Genomic DNA, 27,588 nt, shown 5'->3' with positions numbered 1-27,588 from the left:
AAATCTTCCCTCTTAACAATAATTTTGTGATTTTAATTAATTTTGAAAACGATTAAAAGTTACTAAGATATATACATACATACATATATAATATAATTTTTTTTTTTTTTTTTGAGAAAGCTTGTCATTTCCTTGAACACATTAAAACACCTTAGGTGAAAGGTATAATCCCTCTGTTGTTGTGATTGTGATTTGTAAACCCAAGGTCGAAACAAAACAAGTTAATTGTAGTGGGCCTAGTGCTAAGCCCACTACAAAAGATCAACCTGCAATAAGTCTTAGATGCACTCTGGTGTAGTTGCACCATGCCTTATAATATAAACATTTAGTAAAAAAAAAACTATGAATAAGTAATAAAAAAAATTAATAATAAAAAAAAGAATATTCAATAATAAAAAAATAAACACGTAAAAAAATGAATATTTAGTATTAAAAAGTGAACATGTTAGAAATAAATGGTTATTTAGTATATTAAAAGTGAACATGATTATTATATAATCATAAAATTGATGGACCATGACCTTAAAAATGAACATTTAGTAAAAAAAAAATAAAAAATTGAACACGTAAAAATAAGGTGATCATTTAAAATAAACACGTAAAAAAAAATGAATATTTAGTAATAAAAAATAAACATGTAAAAAAAAATATAAACATTTATAGTAAAAATGAACATTAATCATACAATCATAAAATAGCTTAACCACCTAATAAAATGAACATATCATAAAAATATATGAATACATTATATAATAAACATTTAGTACAAAAAAATAAACACGTAAACAAATGAACACGTTTAAAAAAAAATTATGAACAATTATTATATTAAAAATGAACATGATTTTCATATATTCATATAGGTTCAAATTCATTGTATATAATAATTAACAAAAATAAAGATAAAATATATCGTTAAATTATATTCATTTTTTATATACAAATGTTCATTTTGTAATAAATGTTCAATTTTTAAGTACTGTATTTTCATATTTTACTTATTTACAGAATACGAATTCGATTGTAATTATTTTAACTCTAAAATTTGAATATCCACCTTAAATCTAATCTTGGTTCATTATAAAGACAATAATTATCGATTTATAACATAATAGATTAGGAATCAGAAATGCAAAATTGATAAAAAAATCAACAATTTTACAACATCCACATATTTATAATTAAAAAATAAAAAATTCAAAATACCTCAAGTTTCACGATCGTGACGAAGAAGATGATGATGATAAAGAATGCTACAATAGTGATAAATTGGAGAATATTCGAATTAGAAGGACAAAGAAGTATAAAGATTGAAGGAAAGTGAAGTAAGAAAGAAAATTAACTTATAAAAAAAGAGAAATAAATAAATAAATAAATAAATAAATAAAAAAGAGAGAAAATTTCAAATTGAGAAGAAAACAGAGGAGAGAAAATTAATATAGGCATGAAAGAAGAAAAGAGAGAGTTTAGATATAAAGAAGGGAAAACAAACCATATGTTCATTTTTGAATTACTATATGTTCATATATGAATGCACTGATGCAGCTAGCTTAGCTACACACTTTATGAATTTGCGGTCAACTTGGCTTAATAAAAATGGGAGGAATGAATAAGCAGGCCTAAGACTAGGCCCGCAAACAATGGTTACTTGAAGGCTTGGAGAAAAGAATAAAAAATAGTTAAAAATTACTCTGTTTTGAAATTAAACTTATAATAATGCAGCAAAAGTAACGGTTGCAGCCAGCCACAACCGTTACCCTGAACAATCATATACTCTACTACTATCGGAGCATAATTCTACTATCAACAAAATTCGAGTAAGGGCCGGGAGTGCTGGAGCATCAGTTAATGAGCACCTTAACTCTCAGATTTGCTATCCACTGATGTTATCAGTAACAATTTACAGCCTGTATGCCTTGCATTTAACTTCTTCTAAGGTTGATGACTTGATGTATACATCGACATGCTTTGATATTAACACTAATGACATTACACTGATCTACATTCTAAGTCATGATTTTTCATGCAGTTTGTATTATATTAGCGGCTATACAAGAACTGGAGTGCCTCCTTTAAGACACTGAAATGATGCTTACATCCTTTTACTCTAGCTCGCTTTCAGAAGCAACTTCTTCTGGCAACTCAAAAGCATCTATATCTGCATACATTGCTCTAAGCCTTTCTACCTCTTCTTTTGGCAAAACATGCATAGAATCATCATACTTCTGACGAGACCGCTTCTGCAGATACATAGAGAAATAAAAGTGTTCAATGAACATAAAAGACTGTTCAACCCAGGTATATCACCACGAGTACACAGAAATGCAGTAACTAATGAAAGCAGATTGACTTCTGAATAACTGGTTAAGAGATCCTCAGTTCATTGCAATACGAATTTTTCAAAAAAAAAAAACACCATCACCAAAAAAGGAAAATTCTGAGTCAAGAAGTTACCAAAATTCGGCAAACAAGATGTTGTCTAGGTCAGTTTACAAAAGCAAACAAAAGGTTCATTTTAAGGTGTGGGGTGGAGATCAGCTTTCAAGACAGCTCACAACAGAAAGAGAAATTTTAAATGCATGTTCAAGTCGGAGAAAACACTATCATAATATGGGAACAACGAAAGCATAGCATCATACAAAAGTAGACGATGAATGTAATTTTCGAGCGCTGCTTTGCTTGTCCAAGTACTAACCTTTTTATGCATTGGAAGAGGGTCTGTATGTGATCCAGAATTGCTATCACCTTGATCATAATCAAGTTCCAAACTGTAGTAAACAGAGTAATAACAGCAGTGCAAAATATGAATGAGGAAAAAATAGGCATGAGATGTCCAAACTAGAATCAAACATTTAAAGATACTATTAGTTCAGGGGAATAGGGAGCTGTAATAGCAGTGATAAATCGTTGAAATTTGTACTCTGTACACTATGGATTTATGGCCTTCAAACTTTTTCATGATTTCAAGTTTGTGCCACCAATATAGTTGCCAAATGTCGTTCAGAAGTTGTTGAAAAAAGAATCCCTACCATCTCATCCAGACACTAACAGAACATACTACAAGAGGAGCCTCTCATCTAAGAAGTACCGGAGTTACTTGACATGATAGAAATTACTAACAAGCTTTACGTTCTCAGAGACAAGTCTCTGTGAGGCATATGATAATATTTTATGACTGAAAAGCAGGAAACATGGGGTTTGGGAGGGGAAGGAAGCTGGGAAGATACAGAGGTATGAATAGAGGGAGAGTTCTGATTACCCTTTCTTCTTTATCCTCTGGCCAGGAGGACAAGTTAAAGGCTCATTGATCTTTCCAGCTGCAAGCTTTCTTCCTTGTCGGGTTCTTCTATGAGTATAGACTGTTAGAGGTCTCTCGCGAGTTCCTTAGCAACAGTAAGGCAAACGCCATAAATCCAAACAGTTCCAATAAATAACATTGCGTATAAGTGATATTACGTAGAAAACAACAAAGCGGAATATATATATATATATATATATATATATATATATATATATATATATATACATTTATTATATGCATGTATGTAGTAAGAAATTTTCCGGGATGTCAAGTTCAAATAGGCTGGAGAACATAACGAGTATATATCTACATAAAAAAATTGAAAAATATGGAGTACATTTAAAGAAATCAGATGAAAAATAAAATAAAAATTTAATTATAATGTATGTAATACTGGAGATTAAAAACTATGCAGTGAACTCTTGTAATATTTAGTCACTATAAGATGTTTATTAGTAGCAGATGTTTCCAAAATCTAACTATAACAATAAGATAAATTTTCCTCGAAGAAACATACCTCATACTAATTAACTTCTAAAATAACAGTGCTAAATTAAAATAGTGACAAAAGAAATGGATATTTATAAAAGGACACAATGACAGACTTGAGGCAAATTCATTGTGCAGCAATAAAACATGATATATTGATATAAGCAACCAAAAATGAAAAGGGTTTCAAAATATGACTTTCTCTGATCCATCTGTTAAAAAAATATGAAAATTAGGATGTCTAAGTCAGTCTTTCAGATGTACCAATAAACGAAATATTTCACAAGGTTTATAAGAGACTGCTGCACATAGCTAATGGACACATGAGAATTAAAATAAGCAACAGTAATTGATGCAGGATATGTTACTCCCATCTCAGAGATTGAAGTTTTTTCATCAGACTCCTCTGAGTCCTCTCACATGAGAATCAATTTGGCCTTTACAGTCCAGTTCACAGCCCCTTTTTTTTCAACAGAAAATAATACAAACTATAAATGCTAAATATGTTTTCTAGCAGTTGTTGCTAGTTGATGAGCTATTCCTATCTAATTTCTACTAACTTTTTTTAATAAACAAGATATAAAAGGCTGGGCTAATTTTTTTAATATCCAAAATTATTGCCTCATAAGACAATGGAGAAGCTGTTTCATCTTTTGGAGCCTATATTATAAGTCTAAGTTGTATGATATACTGACTGGTATTACTCTGTGCAGTGTCTAGACAGTAGGACACAACTCTGAGATGTATATTTCACTAATTTACTACTCAGCTGAGGGTTATAGCTAATAGCTGACTAAAACTTTTAATTTGCTATTCGTCTAAAAGAAATTTGGAGTGGGGGAAATGTTGAGAATTAATATAAAATTTACCAGAAGCAGCTTGTGATTCATGAGGCGCATGTGGAGTTGAGGGTTCAGATGCCTCGGAGGTAGGAGTCTCTAAGACCATTTTGCCTTTATCCTTCCTTGTTAGTACATGGAATTTCTGACTATAAACTGCAGACGTCTTGGACAGAGAATCATCGGAGGTGAAAGATGGTGATGATGAATGTAAATACTTCGATGTCCACGGGGAAGTTGATTCAATAACGGTAGCATCTACAATTGCCTTTCCCTTATCTTTTATTGTTTGTGTGTGTAGGTTTTCATTCTGAACAGATTGATTCTCAGGCCAAGAACAATGACCAGGAGCTGCGGATGATGATATCTGTAAGGAATTAGATGTCAAAGATGTGGGTAACTGGATGATAGAAGCATCTGCAACCATCTTTCCCTTATCCTTTCTTGGTGCATCATGTCTTTGACTCTGATCAACTGCAAGAGCATCTGCAACCATCTTTCCCTTATCCTTTCTTGGTGCATCATGTCTTTGACTCTGATCAGCTGAAAGCCTAGATTTCTTACCATCTACGCCACCTTACAAAATCAGATTAAAAAGCCTCAGTAAATGTTGCACTATCAGGAAAGAAGATCAAATACAAGGCGAGCTGAATAACTACACCTTTTGATGGATTGAAATTACACTGATGATATGAAACTCATGTAGCTGTACCCCCATGCAATCAAAATAACCAATAAAGGTGGGAAGTAGCACAACATAAGGCATAACCGAACTACCTAAGTCAAATAGTCAACAACCAAATGATAACATTATTGGCCTGTTTGGTGGGCCAAGAGCCCAAGATAAATGGTGGATTTTTTCACATAAATGTCTCGTCACTCAATACCATCTTTAAAGTGGCAATAAAAACATATGCAAAAAAAAAAAAAAAAATTGGGTAAAGAAAAAAAAATCAGGGATATTGGAATGAGACTTTCTATTAAATAGGAGTATGTAATATAGACCATTACTAGTAAAACCATTAATTATTGCCTGCCAAACAAGCCAGAAACTAAAGTGATCACATCTAAGAATAGAACAATTTCCATGCAAGCAGCATGTTTAATGGAAGTAAAGCAACAAGATGCCACTGTTCAACAGATCAATTTCAATTTTGTTTAAGTAACTGCATTCCATATAATTCCGTGTATCAAAACTGAACCCAGCGCATCCCTCAATATCAAGCATTGCAAGATACAATTTCACCTCAAGAAGCACAATAGAAACGAAACTATAGCATTCAGTCCATGAACGCATCTAATTGAGACTGTCATTTTCGGGATGATGAAAGTAGCATATTCAATCACAAATTCACAATATGATCCCCATGTTACTCGTATTCCCGTCTCTTTCATCTAAACCCTTATACATCAGGGTTTGAGTTCAATCAAGTGCAGCGCTTATGTTACTCTAATAGTCTAATTTCTCATTTCACCTCAACTATCCGTGTCAGATACTCGACACTCAGACATGGGTACGGCACATAGAGACTTCATTTCAGATCAAAATCACACAAAATTCACTTGATATGTCGGACACTTCTAGCAGAGTCCGAGTAAGCTAATAAAGGAACACTTCACAGTTCCACTTCGTAAGATATACTATCCAATTGCCCCAAAAAAAATCAAATTATATAAACCCAAATCAGCAAAACAGCTCATCAAACCCAGAAACTCAGTTCAATCCGCAAAAATCATAAAACCCAGAAAAGCAGCTCCATCTCATTAACACAAACAAATCTACATCTAAAAACGATTCAATCAAAGGAACAGCACACATAAGAACTCGAAAACCTTAAAAACAGTTCAAAAAATTCAAAACTAGGGTTTCAATCAAAATCAAAATTAACCAAAATTAGAGAAAGAAAATCACATACCAGCATCCGAAAGAGGAGTAGCAGGTGCAGGAGGCTCAGGAGAACGAGGAATCGAAGAAATATTCTGAGAATTATTAGACCCAGTACTAGTATTCGATTTCGGCGAACTACAAATAGAAGAACAAGTATTACCCTGCTTGTTACTGACAATATTAGCAGCAGAATTAAAGGGTTTAGGGGGTTTAATTAGGGTTTGCGATTTGGGTATTTTGGAAGAAGATGAAGGAATTTTCCTTCGATTTTGAACGGTATTTGTGCAATCAGAAAGGGGTTTTCTCTTCGATCTTCTTTGCTCAGCTTCCATTGTTGAATTGTATTAGCTTGCTGTTGTCAACTGTGATTTGGTAATGGTTATTGCTGCAAAATTGCTGATAAATTTGAGGAGAGAGAAAGAGTGGATTGGGTGAAAGAAGTTTGAAATGGCGGGAAAATCTTCCGTCTTCGACAAATTTCTGGAATGAGAAAGAGGGAGAAAAGAGTAAAGGTGATGATTGTGGATTGATGGTGAAAAAGCCCAAATGCGCCAAAATTGCTTATCAATGCACTATTATTTGGGAAAAGGTGGTTCCACATGAGTTGAGTTTAGTGTTGGCAATGGCATGGCCCAAATGTTTTTTTTTTTTTTTTGGAAGAGCTATAAGTGGTTGATGAAAATTAATCTCAAAATAAGGGAAAATCTAACCACCTGAGCTATCACTCACTCTCGTGGTCCAAATGTTGTAGTAGTGGATTGATAATTTGATAATCGACGTGTGTATGGACATTATTTTAAAAATTCATGATCCTAACTCTAAATTCATGCACATGACCACTAATTAGACACTAACTGCAAAAATCTGACTATCTTTATCCGAGATTTTTATCAGTTTACAACATAAAACCACCGGCCTTTCCCACAGCACGTGATCCTAACTCTTCACTTTTTTCCTAGTCCTTTGCCTTATTTTGGTCTTAAAATTAAAAAACCAGGCAACTTGAGCCACTAGTTTTCCACAAAACTAGCTAGAATAAACGAAAAATAACTATTAAAAACAATTAAAATAAAAATGATACTCATAAAAGATAATCCAAATCTAGGGGCCACACTTTAGCCAACAATTTTTTTGCTTACTAACTCATCATCAAATCTATAAATACCCACATTTTCGTTTATTTGTTCATCTCATTACTAAATCTTTCAACATTTGCAAATTAAGACATACACAAATAGAAATATGGATGCCATGCAATCCTGGGTTTCTGAGCACAAGCATTGGTGAGTATCTATCTTTACTTTTTGTAAATGTAAATGTCATTGTTTGGTTTAATTTACATATCTACTCTCTTTGTCCGAAATTAAATTGTCATGTTGTTATTTACTTCAAGTTCAAGCTAGTAATATGGCACCAAAATCCGAGCACCGATAGTATTAAAATACAAAAGTAGTATCTAGCTAATTACATTTTCAATGTGACAATTATTTTAGCAATGATTTATATGCTCTCTATGTATTGTCATGCAGGAGCATTATGGGCTTCAGCAGTTGGAGGATCAATTGCTTATAATATACGGAGTACAAGCTAAGTAAATCAACCAATAAACAACCGTTAAACGAGTAACAGAATTGTCATAACCACACATTGTCGAGCTAATGTAGATAAATCGAAAATTTTATTCAGCTAACATATGAAATCTCTTCAATTCATCTATTGTAAAGCACTGATGAATTCCTAATTACATAAACTTAGTATTTTTGTTTTGTTTTTATTTGACAGGATGCATGCACAAGCCTTAACATTGGCAGTGTTATCAGGGGCAGCAGTGTACCATTATTATGAGAAGCGCACTGCTGAGCAAAATACCCTAAAATCGGTTTAATTAATGGAGAATGACAATAATTTTTGATGATTTATTCATACAAATTTTATTTCATGGAAGTCTAATTTTTGATGGCAAAAAGATCCATCTAAACTACTTGCTTTTAGTAATTAAATTAAGTATAATTAAAAAGCAAGAGTTTAATTTTCTGCTTGGTTATTTTATGCTCTATTAGTCTATTATGAGCTATGAGTTTTTCCTACTTTATTTTCGTGTGTACATATACAAACAAATCAATAAATAAAGGTATTGTTTGGTCGGAGGTAAAATACATGGGAAATTCTATTTCCTATGAAATGGATATGGCATGTGTTGTTTGGTTGACACAAAAGTATCAAATTGGGGGAAATAGAAATTCCAAGGGAAGTTTGAATTCCCATAAAACATGGAAAATCACTTACCAAGCCCCCCTTGGTAAGTTACATTTCCCAATATTATTGTTGGACCTACTTGCATTACTAGCACTAATAATTTAATCTCTTTCTTTCTCTGTCTAAAAAATAGGAAATCAATTCGTAGGAAATTTAAGTTCCTACATCTTCAACCAAACAAATAAATGTCAATTTCTAGGAAATGGACAATGGAAATTACTTGCCATGAAACATAATTCCCCATGGGATGGAACTCATTTCCCTTATCAACCAAACAACACCTAAGTTTTGATGTGTTTATCATGTACTCTATTTATTATGTACATTCGAGCAAGTTGAGCATAGAGCAATTGATAACACCACAAATCATCAATATTGTTGCAATGTGGTTTTTAATTTAATCTTGATAAACTAAAATTACATTGACGGAGCTAAAATTTTTATCTAGTGTGTTCAAATCAATTTATAAACATATCAATGAAGCTTATATACACATTTACACATAAAATGTTTCAACAACGGCCCTACATATTATTTCCTACAAGTACAATATTTTTGGGAGCTCAATAGAAAAATGAGACAATTAAGTACGGAGTAACGGATAATTATGATACAAAAATGAAAATGACCAATTAGTGTTTCTAAATGGATTATCTATCTGGGGCACAACAAACCCAATTGACATTTTTATTTTGGACTGAGCCCAAAAGTTGTACTAAAAAGTCTTAGTCCATTTATCAATTATCATTGATGATAAGTAGCACACATAATGACAGCCTTGTAGACAATAATTGGGCTTGGATCATGAAGATAACTATTTCATGGGTTTGATAGAAGTTAATGTAACGGACTTGTGGGTCAAACTAAACGCGTCTACTACCTCTGTTTTTTAAAATTCGACTTATTTACTATTTAAATGGTCAAAATAAAATAAATTTAACATATTTTATGAGTTATTAAGGGGTCTAATACGCGCGATATGGTTAGCCTTTTGAAAAGAGTAATTGCAGTTATATGCCTGTCACTAATGCTTTATGACTATGCATATGGTATTTTGTTGTAATTATTTGCAAAAGCACATTACTCAAAGTATATTACAATTTTGAAAAAATTTCTAGTTTTAAAAGCTAGGAAAAATACTGTAACTAAGCTACTACAAAACTACAAGTATTCTGTAACATTTAAATAATTCAATAATGTAAATATTATTTATTAGTACAAATTAATATTGGAAGAAAAAAAAACTATTACCATTTCCACGGTAGGAAATATACTCTAACTTAGCTACTACTCTCTCCGTCTCCGAAAGAACGACCCTTTTGGGCTGATTTTACGGGTATTAAGAAAGTGAAAAAGATAGTAGTAACAATACATTGAAAAATGAAATTCACGTGGGGTTTGCAAAAAAGTAAGAGAGAAAGTGATAAAAGTACATGGAAAAGCAAAATTTACATGAAGAAGCTAACTTTGCACAAATATTGTTGCAAATTGGAGAGTATTTTAATGCAAATGGGATGATCATTTTGGGACTATATTTAGACCATAAGGGTCATTTTTTCGGGGACGGAAGGAGTACAAAACTATAAGTCTTCGTAACATCTAAAAAATTCAATAATGTAAATATTACGAAGTATTTATTAGTACAAATTAATATGGGAAGAAAAAAAAACTATTACCATTCCACATATACTGATTTAATTAATTAGGTATTAATATCTTCTTACCTTTTTAAAAAAAAAAATTGGGGGCAAATTGGTAAACAAACATTTTGAGGGATATAGTTGTCTTCACACTGTTCATAAGAGTATTCTCATACTTTTTATAAGGTAGGGAGATACAATAGAATTAAACTACAGCCTGAGCGATGCCGAATTGTCTTTACTACAATGCTATTCATGTTGACATAATTTTCGGTCCCTTGGGCCGAAAATTCATTTTAGTTATAAATTAAACTTGAGCAATCCTTATTATTTTTTAACTTATAGCTTCGAGGCCTAAGTCATGCAGCTAATTGATTAGAAAAACAAAAGATCGATAATTATGCAGAGGTGCTTTTCATTATTTATTTTTCTAGGAAGGAGGAAATTTCACCAGCCATGCAGTTGAGTTCATTGGAAGATATTAAGTGTTATATTGACCATCAAAAAATTATTTCATAGATAATAATAATATAATCTTTAGACCATTTAATGATCTAGTCATAAAATGATGGAATTTGCTAAATTAAGATTCCCCGTGCTTAACCCAATAATTGCGTATAATGCGGGTGATGTTGTAAATGTTCATCGATGGCAATATATGGTAGGTCGAATTTCCTATTTATTTGTCTCTAATAAGTACAAGTACAATTTTAGGTAATATGTAACGCTCTACTATACAATATTTTTGGTCTTGATGCTAAGTTTCTAACTACTGTACTTAATTATAGTCCATAACTATCAACATCTAATATAAGTAATAACCGTAGGGTTACACAAAGTTTTGGGATGCCTTGAGTATGACGATACGATTTCGATGTATGTTTTTGAGTTGGATTTATTTTAGGCTCATATCTTGGTCAATCTATTCTGTTTATGTATTTTGAGAAAAATATTAGCATTTTTGTGAAATTAGATAACGTGTTATTAGTGAATCATATTGATCATAATGAAATGGATAATAATTGAACATCATTTTCTAGTTAGAATCCTAATTATTATTATTGTTGTTTTTATACGAGTATTTAATTCAATCATTAAATAGTACGGAGTAATTTTACGCTTTTTGAAATTGGCTTCAGGGTTTTGCCAATGTACTGAAATGGGTGAAGGAAATGAAGGATATGGAAGAGGAATTGAATGATAAAATGAGCTTTTTAGGTGAGTTTGAAACAGCCTTCAAAGAAGAAATTCATACAGATATCCTAGTAAAGCCTGGAAACAATGGACCTCCTATTCCTGCTCACAGAGCATTATTGGTATGTCACTTAATTTACCTCTTTTATTGATTAATTACATTTCATTTAGTTTTGCCTAGTAAGTAGATTGTTCATTATTTTTCATATGTAGTATCTTTAATCCACTTAATCAATGTATGTTAGGTTATTTAAACCTTAATAATTAGCAGCCTTGGATGTAATTAACTACCCAATTTTAGTTTAGAAAATGTTGAAACAACTAGACCAGGGTGAAATGATTGTTACGTACAAATGTGAGTATTGTGTGTCCCACATTAAAAAAAATAAGATAAGGGCGAACATATTCTTAAAGACCAAAGTGTTATAACATAGGTTTGTGGTACATTATTACAGGCAGCAAAATCAGAGATCTTCAAAAACATGTTAGACTCAGATGATTGCAAAGAAGCACCCAATGAAGCCATAACTCTACCAGAACTCAACCACGACGAGCTAGAATCCCTCCTTAAGTTCCTCTACTCCGGGAGCTTGCCCATCGAAAAGGTCGAAAAGCACGTGTACTCGCTATCAGTAGCAGCTGATAAGTACGAAATACACTTCCTACAGAAATTTTGTGATCGACAAATGCTGAATTCTCTTAGTTCATCCAATGCCCTAGACATTCTAGAGATTTCAGATGTTTGTTCTAACTTAACGTTAAAAGATACTGCCTTGAATTTTATTGTGAGAAACATGGAGGATATAGTCTTTTCCTCTAAGTTTGAGTCCTTTGCTTTGAAGAATCCACATTTAAGTGTACAAATTACTAGGGCTTCTTTGATGGATATCAAAAATAGGAGAAATGCAATTTAAATTACAAAGGAGTAAAATTATTATTATTATTATTAAAAAGAAACGCAAAGAAGATTCTTGATCAATTTTTCCTCTCCTATATTATATGGAGAAGGTGGTAGTAATATTGAACTTCTTGTATATTTTCATTTCGAGATAAACTGTCATTGTGTTATTATTGTAATTTATTAAGCTTCTAATAAATTTATTGAAACCAAATTGGTAATACTTCGTAATTGTGAGAGATATAAAATAGTTGATCCGTGTATAAGTAGCTATATTTTATATGGAGTACTTGCATCAACTCTATGCTTCAAATGACTTTCTAAAGGTGATTACTAAGCTTTAATTAAGAGAGCTAATATCATACTACTTACGTACCTGGACTACTTATACGAGTATCATTTTATAAACCTTATTGTACATCATGCTATGGTACAATATGAGATTTTGGCCTATCCTTCCAACAATCAAAAGTTGCCTTCCTATATCGTTTGTAAGGCATTCGCCATGCATAAATGATTCAAAGTTAAAGTATATAGGATATCGACCCTCATAAATTCATAATACTTCGTATCACCTAACAAATGCTTAAACTTATATGGGTTCTTAAAATCTTGATATTTTATACTTCAATCAACAAATTTTTTTTTTTTTTTTTTTAATCATAAAACAAATATAGAAATAATTAAAAATAGGCAAGAAAGGCGGCGAAGTGAAATCGATGTGGTACATTGAAAGTGGCATACAACTGGTGAAGTAAAAACAATATCAAAAAACAATGTTAATTAATATAGTTGTAGTAAATCAAAACCTCACGAGCTTTGATTCCTGTTCTTTTCTGTTTATGACAAGATTAATCCATTTGCCCCCTTGCTACCATACTGAATCTTTAGTCTCTCACTACATTGTAATTATTCATAAAGGATCGATTGGTAGTAACTTTACCAAATGTACGTACTGATATAAACGGGATTTAATCTAATTTTTTAGTATCATCTCAAAACTTTAACCATATAATTAATAAGTTCAAAGATCAAGAAGACCATAGCTAAATATTTCATTCTCACACACTACATTACCTTCTTCCAGCTTACATAATATGTAGAACGTGAATATTAATTTTGGACAGAGAGAGTAGAATATAACTAAATTTCATCATAAATAGTCATTTGAGTTGTTGTAGGAATTATTTCCTAATGATATTCATGCAGATAGTTAAAATACTATCCTAAATAGACAAGAAGTTTTGGTCCAATTATACAAAAGAAATGGAGTACGTACAAAATAAGAACGGTTCTATACTTGTACCTTGAGAAATTCGGTACATAATTGGATATGTATGTGTACCATTTAATAGTTCTGCATTCTACTTCTGTACTATTGTACAATTTTATACATGTACCGAAGTTTTGTTTATACGAATACTTAATAATGTTGTTACCGAAAGGTGAAGGCATTCTCATAATATAATCAAGTAAAACCCACCTATGCTTGTTTAAACCTACTCTCTCCGTTTTTTTTTTATTCAGTACATTTGACTTTTATGGTCATCTTTTTAAAATTTTATTTGTAAAATTCACTATATTATAAACATTATCAAAACCATATTATACGTGGGATATTTTAGGTTTGGTTTGAAATTTATTTTCTTAATATCAATTTATGGAACTTTAAAGAATAATAAGGAATGGGGGAAGTAAATCTTTTCCTGATTTGAGTTGAAATTACTCTTAAAGGAAAAAATTGGTCGCCTTGTGATAATAATATTTAATATTATTTTTAAATCCATGCAATGCACAGTACAATATAGCAGCGCAAATGGAGAGTAAAATAAAGTAGCTAATTACCTTTAATTATTTTCTAATTCAGCTTATATGTGATGGATGCTTTAAATTTTTCAAAGAATATGTGGTCCAATTCAAATAATCCAAATAATATGTAATGCACACTAGTAATTTTCAACATTATATGTCCATTAACTAATTTTGCTAGCTAGCTCCATACTTGGATTTGCATCAATGTACATCGTACTATTTCTAATCCAATACACATTTCTATACGATAATTATTATTTTCCTATAATATATATTGATACAATAGCACTATTAATTAATATATATATTTTAAATTTGCTATATATTTTTGTAAAATTTTTTGATGCTAAGTTGCTTAAACTCAAAGGGAAGCAACACTATGAACATTGTATTAGTATTATGAAGGGACAAATAATGTCTTATTAATATCATTATAAGCAACAAATCATTAAAACAAAGTTGGTTCAATTGACAAGTACTAAATTCTCATTTGTATATGAAATTATATTCGTTTCTTGATTAAGTTGATTGATGAGTCAATAATAATTGCATGTATTAGCCATGAAAAGATATGGCATTTTATAATTTGTCGTCTTAGCTATAGGAATCTCTCTTTAAACACCATAAAATAAAGTGCCAAATTTTGAGGAATTAGTACATAATACTGCATTTTGATCCTAATGCTCCAAGTTAATGATCGTGCTTGTGCATCAAGAATTAATCATTCATATAATTAAGGGAACATCTACATTCATGCCCTTCACATGTACACATAAATTTGTTCTTACTATTAGTCCTTTTCTATAAAGACAATGAATAAGAAATAAGACATTATGTACACTCACTTTTACAGAGCTAAATGAAGAACAATAACCTCAACTAGAAGTTTGATTGTTATCGTGAATTATTAGAACGATTCAAATTTTGTCATATTGATCGTATAACTTTTCTTTTATATCTATAGAACCTTTAATTGTAAAATAGCAAAATTTAAGTCTTAAACCATATCTTATTGAAATTTAGCATAGGTAAGTTTTGATAACGTAGAAAGACTGAGAAATTTGAGTATTTTAAGTTACAACGTACTCCGTACTTCATAACTGATCTTATTGTAAACATTGTACCAGTCTTTGTGTTAGATCACGAAAGGGTAAATAACAATGTACCAAATAATCCTAAGACTTTTGAGAACTAAAACACGTTTAATTACTAGTGGATACAAATTCTTTCTTTTGGAAGTTCAAAGTTTTTGCTATTATGTTTTATGATCATTATATTCCACCTCTTTTAATTCACAATGTCTTTTAAATGCATAACTCAATGAAGTACTAGGGACCTAGGGTACATATTTTTCAAGTTACATGTCACAATCACACCCCATGGACCAGGAATGTATACTTTCCAATCATGGAAACACAATGCACTGAGATTGAGTTATTAAAGACTTTCAATAATAGGTTAGTTTGACAGTTCCTTTTGCCCCCTCTTCCCCCCATCCATAAATTGCAATCCACATCGTACATGGTATGAGAGAACGGAGGGTTTATCCAATGATAATCTTAATTGACAATTAAGAGTGGAGTAGACAAATTATCACGACCATACTTGAAACTTGATGACTCGAACCAAAATTGATCAAACCTAAAAGTTAAATATGACTAAAATTGGTATAGTCCTCATCCGAACCAAATTACTTGACAAATTGACCCCGGCTCTCGAGAGCCAAAAGAACCATAATTAATTATTCAAGGGGTAAGGATCAATTATTCGAGACCTCCGACTTGTAAGATTTATCAATTTTAGGCGGTAAATCATAACCCTGCACCATAAATAGCACTTAAAGGAGCCAAATAAGATGATCATTATTCAATTTAAAGCTAAATTGTGCAGGATTGAAAAGCTCACGTGAAATCTTCGATTTTTGATTGTGAGCATAATAGCTTCCGTACAAAATATTTAACCTACAAACTCGGTGCATGGTGGCATGAAAAAGGGGGGTAAAAAATAAAAACATAAGCTTGCAATTGATCAATAAGCTAACTGATGATTTACTCATCTTGCTGATCATCAGTACTTGTATTCCAATGCCTAATAGCCTTCAATACCGCCCGCCTTACCACCTGAGCATCAACAATTTTTCCTCCATTCGCGTCACCCTACAAAAACATTGATTAATTCTGAGACATCTTTTATACTTAGATTATAAATTCCGGTTGCAAAAAAAAGAGGGAAAATTTTAAAAACCTATAAATAAATTAAATATAGATCTTTTTGCAATTATCTGTAAGATAAAATCCCAGCATCGGTGCATGATACATGTGAATAAAACAAAGAATATTCACATGTCATAACTTTATATCTCAGGACGAAAAGCTCATTTTGGCCTATGGTACTCACAACCAAAAAAACAAAGATCAAGTATGAATATGAATCCAATGATCGGAGGATTTAGCTAGCTGTCTTCTTGGAGTTTCCTTTGTTTTCGCTCTATAATTTTAAGTATCCAAACATCATACTTTTTAGAGGTATGAAAGGCTATACACACTTCGGGATGAAATGTCGAACATGGTTCACGAGTACGAAATATGTTTCTGTATTGGTTATATGATCTTCTATATGTTAAAGTAAAGCAAAGTAAAGAGGGATCAAAAGCATGTCTTACTTCCACACTGACTGCTTCCAATTGAAAATTTTCTGTACAGGAAGCCCTAGCTTCAACTACAGTAAGATTCAGTTCTTCAAAAGCTTGAAGCACAGAAACCAGCAATCCTGAGCAATTCTTTTCTGAGAACACATTTATAAGGAATCCTTTCTCTAGGGTTTCAACTGTGACCTGCACATATTATGCAGAACAATATACAATTAAATGACTTTAAACTAATATAATTCGCGTTTCACAAAGGCAGTGCTATATAAAGAAAAATAGGTGATGAGTTTATACTCGATTGATCACTATTGACAGGACAACTATAGTTGGTAGGACAACATCGATTGATCCTCAAATATTGGCAACAGTGAATATTGCCTAGGGAAATTAACCTTCCAAGAAAAAAGGGGGATGAACTTAACGAGACGATAAGTATTATCAGAAAGCTATGGTTTTCATGAATCAAAATAGATACCGTGGGTTGTGAATCTTGAAGAGTTGAACTTTGAGCGTTATTTACGATATCTTGATTTAGCCGGTCCACCTTCTGTTTTAGGTCTTCTATATATTTCGATGCATCAACAACGATAGCAGTATCACTTTCCTGGCAAAAACATATGAACATAGAAAGACATCATTTCAAAAAAACTTATATATGTAATATATTGTACTCCGTAATATATTGTAGTATATATAGTGAATTAAACTAGCTAGTTAAGGATGATTATATATGAGCAGACAGAGAGAATTACTGCATGAGAGTTAGTGATGGAGCGAAGTAGTTGCAGCTTCTCATGCAGTGCTGCAGCTCTTTTGTGCTCCCTGGAAACCATTGACTCTCTCAGACTAGGTTTTTTTTTTTCTTTCTTTTTCTCTTACGCTTTCGGAACTCCCTATCACACACTCTGCAAGCTGTTCTCTGAAGCTTATTTTAAAAGAAGAGGGAGGGAGGGAGAGGGATGTGCTCTCATATCAATATGATCATCCCTTGTTTGCTTCCCAAATGACTGCCCCAGTTTCATCACATCAAATTTTTTTAAATGCATTCATGCTACTGTGATTTGACAAAAATGCCCCTCACTAATGTAAAAACAAAGTCATGACAATAAATTTAAAAAGATATCGAGATAATATCCATGACTTAATAGATAATAATAATGTTCTTCGTAGATGCCAACTAGCTAGTTTATACGTATTAGTTTTGGGGTAAAGCTAAAGGTCCAAGACCTAAGATAGGATTTCAGATACATAAAGCATCATTGCATGCATGACTCTCTCTACACCAAAAAAAAAATTGCTTATACTGTCAAAACTAATCATTTAATTCATTTTCACGAGAAATTCATCCCTTCAACATCCTTTTATGCATATATCAATGCATAACTTTGGCAAGTAACATTTTTAATTTAAACTGTACACGAAGAATACGTCAACAATACAGAGTATATAATATATAATACAATAACTTTTGTTTTGTTATTGCAATGGTCAAAATTAGTATGGAAATAAGTAAAAAAGTCAAAATGTTACAATTGTAAACAAGCACCTAGAGCAAACTCCGTATAAAAGGAAGAGACAAAACATGAAAGAAATTGAAATGTACAATACAAGTGCTCAAGAAGTCAATTAATCTAAAATAAACACTCTCTCTTTTTTTTTTTTTTTAACAAATGGAAAAAGAGTAATATTTGCAAATATCAGAACAAGATTTCATCAAATTAACCTAAGCCATGATTAGAGCAATTGCCAACTAGCACACGTCTTGTTTTATAAAATTTAATCATAATTAATCTCCCAAGAATCAGGATCTTTGCTAAATCCGTAAATCCCAATCCAAAGGTTATTCAAATAATGTAACTCGACCACATCATTTTCATATTGTCATTGTCACCGGCCACCGTCATACCAGCATTTTTTTAACGTTAATGTAACAACAAAAACCACTTGAAATTCTAAAGGTTAAGGGATACATATGCTCCTTAATTTCCACCCCAAAATGAATAAAATTTACTTGTATAAGTACCAAATGAATTATTACCAAGTTATTTTAGCAAATTTGCCTCATGCAAATTAAATACTCTCGATATCCATGACACAATTATATACATAGCTATAGTAGATCAAATATACTGATCATGCTAATCCACGGAAAATTAAAACATTAATTCCTATTTTACTTGTTATACAATTAAACAAAATTTCATGAATGATCAAATATTAGATACATTTTCTTGTAAAATTAGTAATGCAATTATATCTATGCAAGTATGGACTATGAAGAATGAAGATATATTTGATTCCAAATATACAAAAAAAAAAAAAACATTTGTGGTCAAACATTTTTACTACAGCTATTCACCCTACTTTTAATAAATACTTCTAAAGTATTATATATTGATAATATGCACCACATAAATTAGCCCTAACTGTCAAGATTTTGTTTCATTCTCCTTATAATTCTATTAATGGCACTCTCCACTTGGACCAATCTCATAAAATCAATAAGGTCACTATCCTTTGGCTTTTGACTAAAGTAAACTAGTTAAAAATGATACTGTAAAACATTTGTGCTTTCTGTTTTTCATATAGTAATCTACATAATAGTTTAATCCCATCATATTAAAGGTCAACTAAAAACAACCTCTAATCCTCTACATAATCACGGGAGTAAGGTCATGTATATCCGACTCTCATCCTTACCCTACCCTGGTAAGGCATCGGGTCAAATAAGATCACGCTTATTTATCTAGAACTACGGATGAGGCATAAGGACAAATCACATACGTGATAAGCCTGCTGAAAAACTAAAAATGTAATAAACACGGTAACAAATAAAGGACATGACAAATAGGAGAAATTAGAGAAAGTAAGTACTAGTAGAATAATAAAAATAAGCAAGGAGAAGAGAGAAAAATAGAAAGAAAAGATAAAGAAGGAATCAAAGACTCGTGATGAGAATAAGAGGGGGAGTGTTTGGCACTGAAGAGCCATAGAAAGCAGCGAAGGAAACGTCAAAATGGGATGTTTAGTTTTGGTGATGTTTTTATGAATGCCTCCAAACATTCCTCACGGGGGTCTTAATTTTGGTTGATTGAGTTAAGTGAGTGATAGTGTGTGTGTGTGTTTGTGTGTAGTGTGTACTACCACCCCCACCCTTGAACCCTTTCTACCCCTTTCATTCTCTATATCTCTCTTTCTCTCTCTAGACATCATCTCTTTGTCCTCTCTCCACACGTGCCTTTCTAACCCACCACTGCCACAAAACCCACAACTTCTGATCTAATCATATTTTCTGCTTCTCTTATTAATGTTTTAAGCATAATAAATATTGTTAATTACCTAATTTTTTTGCAGACTATATAACATAATTTATCTGATCATCATCATCGATCGATAATACTAGTAATAATAATGCTGAGTCATGACCTATCATGATTTCGAAGAGGTTCAGATGTATGTAACTTCATTTCACACTGTACTGGTCAAAGACTTCATTAAGTGATCAGACGTGTACGTAGTAAATTGTTTGTCATTATGTTTTGTTAAATAAAAGTTCCAATATATCCTCATACTTTCTTCCTAGATTTCAAAGTACTGTAATTTGAAATGAGCCACAGCATAAATGCATATAAGTTCAGAATTGGACAAAGTAATAATCAATAGGTTATCTATCACACTTTCTCTTATCAACCAAGCTATCTAAAAGTACAATCATATGAACGTATAGTACACAAAAGAAATTAAAAAAACCTACTATTATCAATAATGCTAGAAGGCAAAAGGAAGAAATACAGTGAATAAACAAATTACTCCTAAATAAATACTAATCCACAAACAAATTTTAGACGCAAAAGAAAAGCAGTGTAATATGATTGAAAGCTCACCAATCCAAGCATATGTTCTTTGTACCCCACAAATAGACTCCAATCAACTAGTATTGAGTCCAATTTCTTTCCTCTCATAGGCATAGCAGCCATCCTTCTAAATGTGCTTTAGAATGAAATAGATATCACTAGAAATTTTTATTTTTCTAATAGAATCATACATTATCCAGAAACCTCATCATAATCACTATCAAAACCATATATCTAATGAGTTACTGCAAACAATAATCAACAAAGCCCTAATATGATTATCGAGAATCAACGAGCTGTTTAGTGACCGGTTACTAAGGTCAGAGGTGGTCGCTACTCGCTAGTACTATCTTCCATCATGGATTATACAGTTACAACAGGTGCATCAGGAAATAAATGGTGTGCATATCAAAACATAGTTCCTACAGTTGAACTGAGTATATAGACTTGAAATAACCTCATCTATCCTTCTTTCTTCCCAGAATATAATTGTCTCCATTCCAAATCACATGGACAAATTACGTACCCACCTATTCACATGTGTGCCATTAATCATCACAACACAACAATATACTCCATACTCATATACTGCTCCAGCCTTTGTCCCTTGCCTTCCATAAAAATGCTGCCTCTGATCTCATAGGTGACTTAGATTTTTAGTATCAGTTTCGGTTGTTCGATCCGTGGAATCTCTTTCTCAACTATGTCAACAATAGCTTCAATAGCTAAATTTATCACAAGATAGGATAACTACCTGTACTTTAAACATATATCCATACAGTTACTGCGCCCTTAAGTTCTTGTTACAGTGCAGTTATTAATAGCCCTAAATAATGCTCTTTAATATACTGTAGTTTTTACATTATTAAAACTCTTACATGAGCTTTGATCTACCCCAATAAACACTCAAACTACTCTAAAGTACTCTAAAAGTAATAAGAGAACAAGCCTGATCAGACTCGAAACAACCTTGACTACCCTACGTAGGTCGTCTAGTAACCAGTCAACAAATCTAGCCAAAGTAGAAACAACTAACGTTGAAGAAAAATGTACATTATGATCTACCTGTTTATGTTAGTTTTATTTGGTAACACAGATAAAATCTACTCAAATACATTCAATAACATATTACATGTAAATGTTTATCCTTGTACCTGCTTGTAAAAATCAACCAATGATTTATACGTATCACGGACCTAAAGACATTCTTGCAAATTACATTGTTGGAAAAACCAGAGTACAATTGCAAATTGCTCAAACAGTATGATTAGAAATTTGACAAAACTCAAATTTCAATATTTGAAGAATGAGCGTGACTTGATGCTTATCATAACAATGAGGGTAAGAATACAAACCGGAGATTTGTCTCATACATCTGGACACATATAAATATTCCTTCATGATACCAATAAACTGTGATAGTTTTGTATATATTTCACTTCAATTTCAACTATTTTGTTTTATTTTATCTAAAAACTTCAACTCTAATTATTGAGGAGTTTTTATTTCTGCTAGCATATATGACTAGTGCTAATAAGGGGGGTAAATGTTTAGCTTAGAATAGAAAAGTAATGGGATGAAAATTAAATAGGGAAAGATATAATAAACTGCAAACATCTTATATTACTACTAAATTTACAGTTTAAACACACAAAAAGAAAAATAGTTTCTTGAGTTGAGTTTAACTTTGCTCAACTCAATTTCCTCGACTCTCATTAAACTCCCCAACTAAGTTCAAGCCAAACTTTGACTGAACCAAGTTTGCACAGCTTGCAAGAGAAGACTAGGATTATTGTCAGTTTGTCACCCTTTATCTGATACACTCTCTCCGTTCTCTTATACGTAGTATACTACTTAGTTACTATAGATACGCAGTTTAAGAAAATATTGAAAATGTAGGTGCATGTAAGATAAAATAGGATAAAGTAAGAGTGAATGTAAAAAGGAGGGTTTGTGTAAAAAAAAAAATAAGTAAAAAAAATAAATAAAGTGAATAAAATAAGAGAAAGTGCAGAAAGGTGTAACTATTGTGAGGTGAAGTAATAAGATGGTAAAAGGGACAAATTAAAACTGAATAAAGCAAAGTTGGTATAACAAAACAGAACAAACTATAACATAAGTGATTAGAACAAAGATCAACGGTAGAGTATCCACTGCCTTAAGTCTAGTAACTCTAGCTCAGCCACCCCCAAATAAAGGGTCCATATTAAAAAAAAAAATAAAAAAAAAAATAAAAAAAAAAAATAAATCCAAGTACACTAGAATTGATGCCCGCACCTCCTCAAACACTCCAGTTTGAGATTTCAAATTCGGAAAATGTGTGTCATACTACTCTGCTACACCACACAACTCATAAGTATGGAGCAAGGGTATGTACATGTCATTATATGATGTACCACTACATGAATATTGATGAATGTCAACTAACTTAATTAATAGGTCATAAAAAAATAACCACTAGCTAATCTGATATCAACTATCTCTAATTTGTGGCAAACCCAAAAAAAATTATGAATGTGGCCAGGGACAGGGTGTTGATGATCTGCTTATGCTCACTCCCCCCAAAAAAGCTACAAGCCTACGTTGTGGAAAATTAACTCTATTAAAGATATAAATGGCAAGTCCAATTATAAAGGAGGCAGCTGCAATAAAGTTGGAGAATTGAGAAGATTCTTCATCAGATTTTATTACCATTGTTCACGTGTTGTACAATGAAGAACGCGTATAAGTATGTAGAGTAGAGGCTAAAAAGTAAACAATTTATTATTTAAGTCCAAAATTGTGAAATTAGCTTAATAAAATAAGAAAAAAATACAGTAACAAATAAATAAATAAAACAACTCAGCATGAAGAAACATCAACTAAGGAAAACATTGCTGACAGTATGAGTTTCATGAGCTTATATTATTCAGATTACATATCAAATCAGCAGAAAATATAAATCCAAAAACAAAGAACACATTTGGGACCAATTTATACAGTAAAGATATTATTCAATTCAGTAACATATCTCGTGACCATACTAAAATAAACTAATTTATTTGACAATAGAAAGCATATTATATGTTTCCTTTATATTGCCAAATACAAGTATGAATTATGAATTTACATTGTGATTTAGGATTCCTGTGACTAGCAAGCATGGCGTCACGTGAGTTATTTCTTTGGGAACGTACACTCACATGCAATTGTATAAATGAAAAAAACAAATGAATTTAAACTGTAAAGTTGAGGGACAAACACTAGTGCCCTAAGTGCCCTTAATTTGCATGAAGCAAAAAGAAAAAAAATGTGAAGTTTTGATAAGTCAAGAATCCACTTAACATAAATGAGAAAGACAAGTTTATAATGACAAGTATGAACAGATGTACTTAGTTACCACTTCTTAATTATCTACGTTTGAAAACAAACACCTAATGGTTAACGGTGTATTCTCTTCACGTGAATTCCTCTTATACGAACTTATTTAAAATCATTAAAAATCTGTTAAAAAAGCGATCATCAAGGGCGTGAAGCTACGAAGGGAGCTACCGCTTTCTAAGAAGTGAGTGATCCCTGCTCCGCAAATATCGATCAAAACTTGAAACCTTGTATAGGTATGCAATTTAGGAAAAGCACAACAACTGAAATGGGTAGTCCGTATTGAAAACTCAATGAAGATAAATATTGTACTTAATTGAGTAACTTTTATTGGCCCCTAAAATAAATTTACCTAAACTTATTGTTTCTAAACTTATTTTTTCCGAAATAAGTGGAAATAAGATGATGAGAATTCATCCTAATTGTATAAATTCTAACATTTGAGTGATAAGTATCACTCCTAATTTTTTTTCTTGGTATAGAGAGCAACCATAAAGGGAAGTGATGTATTCTAGATGCGATTAAAGTTTTATTCGTAATAAACACCCACCAAAACTTACTCACTATGAAACACATCAACACATTATGGTTCTCTACTCCTCTAACAATCAAGTACAATTCAAACATCACCAACCTTCAACTCTATAACTTCATGGAGGATTAAAAAAAAATGAAGTTATATGTCCTTAACTATATAGTGAAGCTTTAATATATGGCAGTGGCGGTTCTAGTATGGGTTCAGTGGGTTCAGCTGAACCCATACTGAATCCGGAAAAAATCGGGTAGGTTTTGTTTAGGTAATAATTAAAGAATATATAAAAAAAAACAATGCATGATGATGCGCTCAGCGCTCTAGTGGTAGAGTGCTTCTATTTTTAGACAAAATTCAAGAGTTCGAAACCTAGTGGAAGCGTGCTCATTTGTTTTCCTTTTTTGTAGCAAAAGTAATGAATAAATATATACAATGCATAAAATATCACTATTAGTTCAGCGGTGTAGTGGTGGAAGACTTGTGTTTTTAATCAAGGGTCATGGGTTCGAGCCTAAGGGCAGCAATAAATATTAAGATGTTTTGCTTTTTTACAATTTAGAAAGGAAAAGTTTAAAGTATTTCTGGAATGATTGTGTGTCAAAATCATAAAAATCATTCATTTGTTCCTACTCAAATTCAAATCTAATAGATAAAGTGCCTTGAAATGAACCTCCAAAACCTCAAATTGACATGTATTGTGCACACCAAAATAGTTTATTTTACTGTACAAATGTTTGAAGATTTCGAACCCATAAGGATAAATTCCTGGAACCGCCACTGATATATGGGCAAGAAAAATAATGTCTTAAATATAAAACATCAATAATTATGACATGTGCCTCCGTGAGTCATACTTCCTCCATCTTTTTTATGTTTAACATACATGGTCTAATCTGACACATAAGCCTAGGCAACCCAATAATACTGCTTTCTCTCCCACACTATGGGTGAAAAATGAAGGGAAAAAAAAGTGAGGATTGCTGGTGTTTGATGTGCCTAAGAAGAGATCAATGGGTGAGGTTTTGGCCGGGGTAAAAAAGGAATTAATGACCAAAAAAAGACAAAGTGAATAGGAATTAACAAGTAAAAAAATTGATGGTGGGAGTAATTTATTAGACTAACAAAAAAGCTATCTTGTTAGAAGTATATATTGCATGCTAGCATGCAAAGCAGACCATACGTCCAAAAGGCTACATACCAACGACAGCTAGGGTGCTGTCTTCTTCTTGAACTATACACATTGTTCTTCCAATAATGATGTCAAGTTTTATATGTTGCCTTTACACAAATTCTTGCTTTTCCTTATCATTCCTTGTGGGCAGTGGGTCCATTCTATAAACTAGAATTACAATAGAATCACATCCCCAATTTATGCCAAAGATGAGCAAACCAATTTCCTAATCATGGCAATAGACTAATGGTAAAAATAAAATAGATAATGGCCTGGCATTGTTTGACTTATCTCGTTATACAGCATCCTACTTAAGATTGAGGCAGGAAAAGAAGAGGCTATTTAGGGATTCCTTCTTAGAGTACTCACTAACTTAGTTAAACAATAAGTACATACATCAATGCTGGATTGACAGTAAAAATTATAGACTACAATGTCCTCCCTCAGGAAAAAAACATCAGTAACGACGCCCAACCAGAAGAAAAACCTGTGTTTTCTGCGTAAAAGCTTTTGAATAAGTGCAAAAACTATTGCGTAAAATCTAGGTCAGATCACAATGTTTTGTAATACTTTCCATACATGAATAGATCAATCTAAGACACAACAAAGCCATCAGAATATTAATGTTGAGGTCTATACAAGTTTTGCGTCTGTCCCTTTACTTCACATGCAAAATAAAACCAACAAAGCCTACAAGTGGGAACAATTAGGCCACACAAAATTTCAGGAGGGTCTCAATGTCATGACTAGCTCCTACTACGACATTTCATTTTGGTGTCTTTCCAACTATTGCATCACTTTGCATTGCCAACTTTTGGCTAGTATATAGAGTGCATGGATCGTTACAAACTGGCTAATTGCCTTGTCATCCTTCTAACATGTAATACCCCAAAGGACTAAGAGACGCATTTTAAGTTAACAAAAAATTCCTAGAAGAAAACGACTTCCCTTCAATTTTAAAAGAAGGGCTCAAGTCTCCAACGTGTAAGTTAAGTGACAGCTATCCTACTGCCTCTTGCCATTGCTAGCAAGTATTTACAAAATTTCATCCTTTCTGGAATACAGAATAGTGGCCATGGACTGCGACACTTTCCAACGCTTCTTTTGTATTGGCACACCTTAAAAACACTACTAAAACTAAAGTGAACTAAGACAAGATCCCAAGATTAGGCATATTCAGCCATCAGACGTTTGAATTCCATACATAGCTTATCTGCGAAGATATAACTTTAGATGCCTTTAGTTTCATTTTACTCTAACCTGGCCCCCCATCCTCTGTTTCTTTCTAAAAAAATAACTTCATATCTGCAAAGAAACAACTCCTTACACATACATATATTCCTTCCATCAAGATCTAAGATAATCAGTCACAATATGTAATTTAATTTTGGGATGTTTGAAAAAAGTTGTCCCCTTTTCCTAAATAAGTATAGTACTTTGCTCTTACTTAAGCTCAACCACCAGGTGATCAGTGAACTCAGGTCATATCCTACAAGACATCGGGACAACGTGACAACAACTCATAAACGAAGAGAGTATCTTTTGTTTATGCCAAGAGGTAAAATTGACATTCAAACGCCAATAATAGAACCCCAAGCTTTAGCAACTTTATCTTAAAATATTCCGCATAAGCCAATTTTCAGTTTCTTCAGGTAAATCAAATGTTTACAAAGACATAACTCTACCTGATACCAAAATGAGATCCTA

At 32.2% G+C, this 27,588-nt stretch overlaps 3 protein-coding genes across 3 annotated transcripts; 1 reads left to right on the top strand and 2 right to left on the bottom strand.

Annotated features, from left to right (window-relative positions):
- Nucleotides 1–1,678: 1,678 nt before the first annotated feature.
- On the bottom strand, nucleotides 1,679–7,151 carry LOC110699373. Its single transcript, XM_021876897.1, has 5 exons — nucleotides 6,546–7,151; nucleotides 4,660–5,205; nucleotides 3,260–3,383; nucleotides 2,696–2,768; nucleotides 1,679–2,240 (listed from the first exon to the last, which is right to left on the bottom strand). Exons 1-5 carry the CDS (start codon nucleotides 6,847–6,849, stop codon nucleotides 2,103–2,105), a joined length of 1,185 nt encoding a protein of 394 aa, XP_021732589.1. The 5' UTR covers nucleotides 6,850–7,151; the 3' UTR covers nucleotides 1,679–2,102.
- A 4,405-nt stretch (nucleotides 7,152–11,556) lies between these two features.
- Nucleotides 11,557–12,716, top strand: LOC110699469 (BTB/POZ domain-containing protein At3g56230-like). Its single transcript, XM_021876969.1, has 2 exons — nucleotides 11,557–11,729; nucleotides 12,063–12,716. Exons 1-2 carry the CDS (start codon nucleotides 11,586–11,588, stop codon nucleotides 12,519–12,521), a joined length of 603 nt encoding a protein of 200 aa, XP_021732661.1. The 5' UTR covers nucleotides 11,557–11,585; the 3' UTR covers nucleotides 12,522–12,716.
- Nucleotides 12,717–16,150: 3,434 nt separating this feature from the next.
- Nucleotides 16,151–18,011, bottom strand: LOC110699372. Its single transcript, XM_021876896.1, has 4 exons — nucleotides 17,717–18,011; nucleotides 17,440–17,568; nucleotides 16,980–17,150; nucleotides 16,151–16,473 (listed from the first exon to the last, which is right to left on the bottom strand). The coding sequence occupies exons 1-4, from the start codon at nucleotides 17,795–17,797 to the stop codon at nucleotides 16,366–16,368; spliced, it is 489 nt and encodes a 162-aa protein (XP_021732588.1). The 5' UTR covers nucleotides 17,798–18,011; the 3' UTR covers nucleotides 16,151–16,365.
- Nucleotides 18,012–27,588: the final 9,577 nt, after the last annotated feature.

Source organism: Chenopodium quinoa, unplaced genomic scaffold, assembly GCF_001683475.1.
Source record: "Chenopodium quinoa cultivar QQ74 unplaced genomic scaffold, ASM168347v1, whole genome shotgun sequence".
NCBI lineage: Eukaryota > Viridiplantae > Streptophyta > Magnoliopsida > Caryophyllales > Amaranthaceae > Chenopodium > Chenopodium quinoa.
This window is presented reverse-complemented; position numbering and strand designations above follow the sequence as displayed.

Bases quoted from the DNA above. Each gene is read 5' to 3' on its own strand.
- LOC110699373 (XM_021876897.1), bottom strand. From the start codon at position 6,849: ATGGAAGCTGAGCAAAGAAGATCGAAGAGAAAACCCCTTTCTGATTGC. The intron at 5,206-6,545 runs GTATGTGATTTT...TGATTTTGTAAG, and splicing joins TACTCCTCTTTCGGATGCTG to GTGGCGTAGATGGTAAGAAA. The intron at 3,384-4,659 runs GTAAATTTTATA...ACTGTTGCTAAG, and splicing joins TGAATCACAAGCTGCTTCTG to GAACTCGCGAGAGACCTCTA.
- LOC110699469 (XM_021876969.1), top strand. From the start codon at position 11,586: ATGAAGGATATGGAAGAGGAATTGAATGATAAAATGAGCTTTTTAGGT. The intron at 11,730-12,062 runs GTATGTCACTTA...ACATTATTACAG, and splicing joins CTGCTCACAGAGCATTATTG to GCAGCAAAATCAGAGATCTT.
- LOC110699372 (XM_021876896.1), bottom strand. From the start codon at position 17,797: ATGGTTTCCAGGGAGCACAAAAGAGCTGCAGCACTGCATGAGAAGCTG. The intron at 17,569-17,716 runs GTAATTCTCTCT...TGTTTTTGCCAG, and splicing joins CCATCACTAACTCTCATGCA to GAAAGTGATACTGCTATCGT. The intron at 17,151-17,439 runs GTATCTATTTTG...TAATATGTGCAG, and splicing joins TTCAAGATTCACAACCCACG to GTCACAGTTGAAACCCTAGA.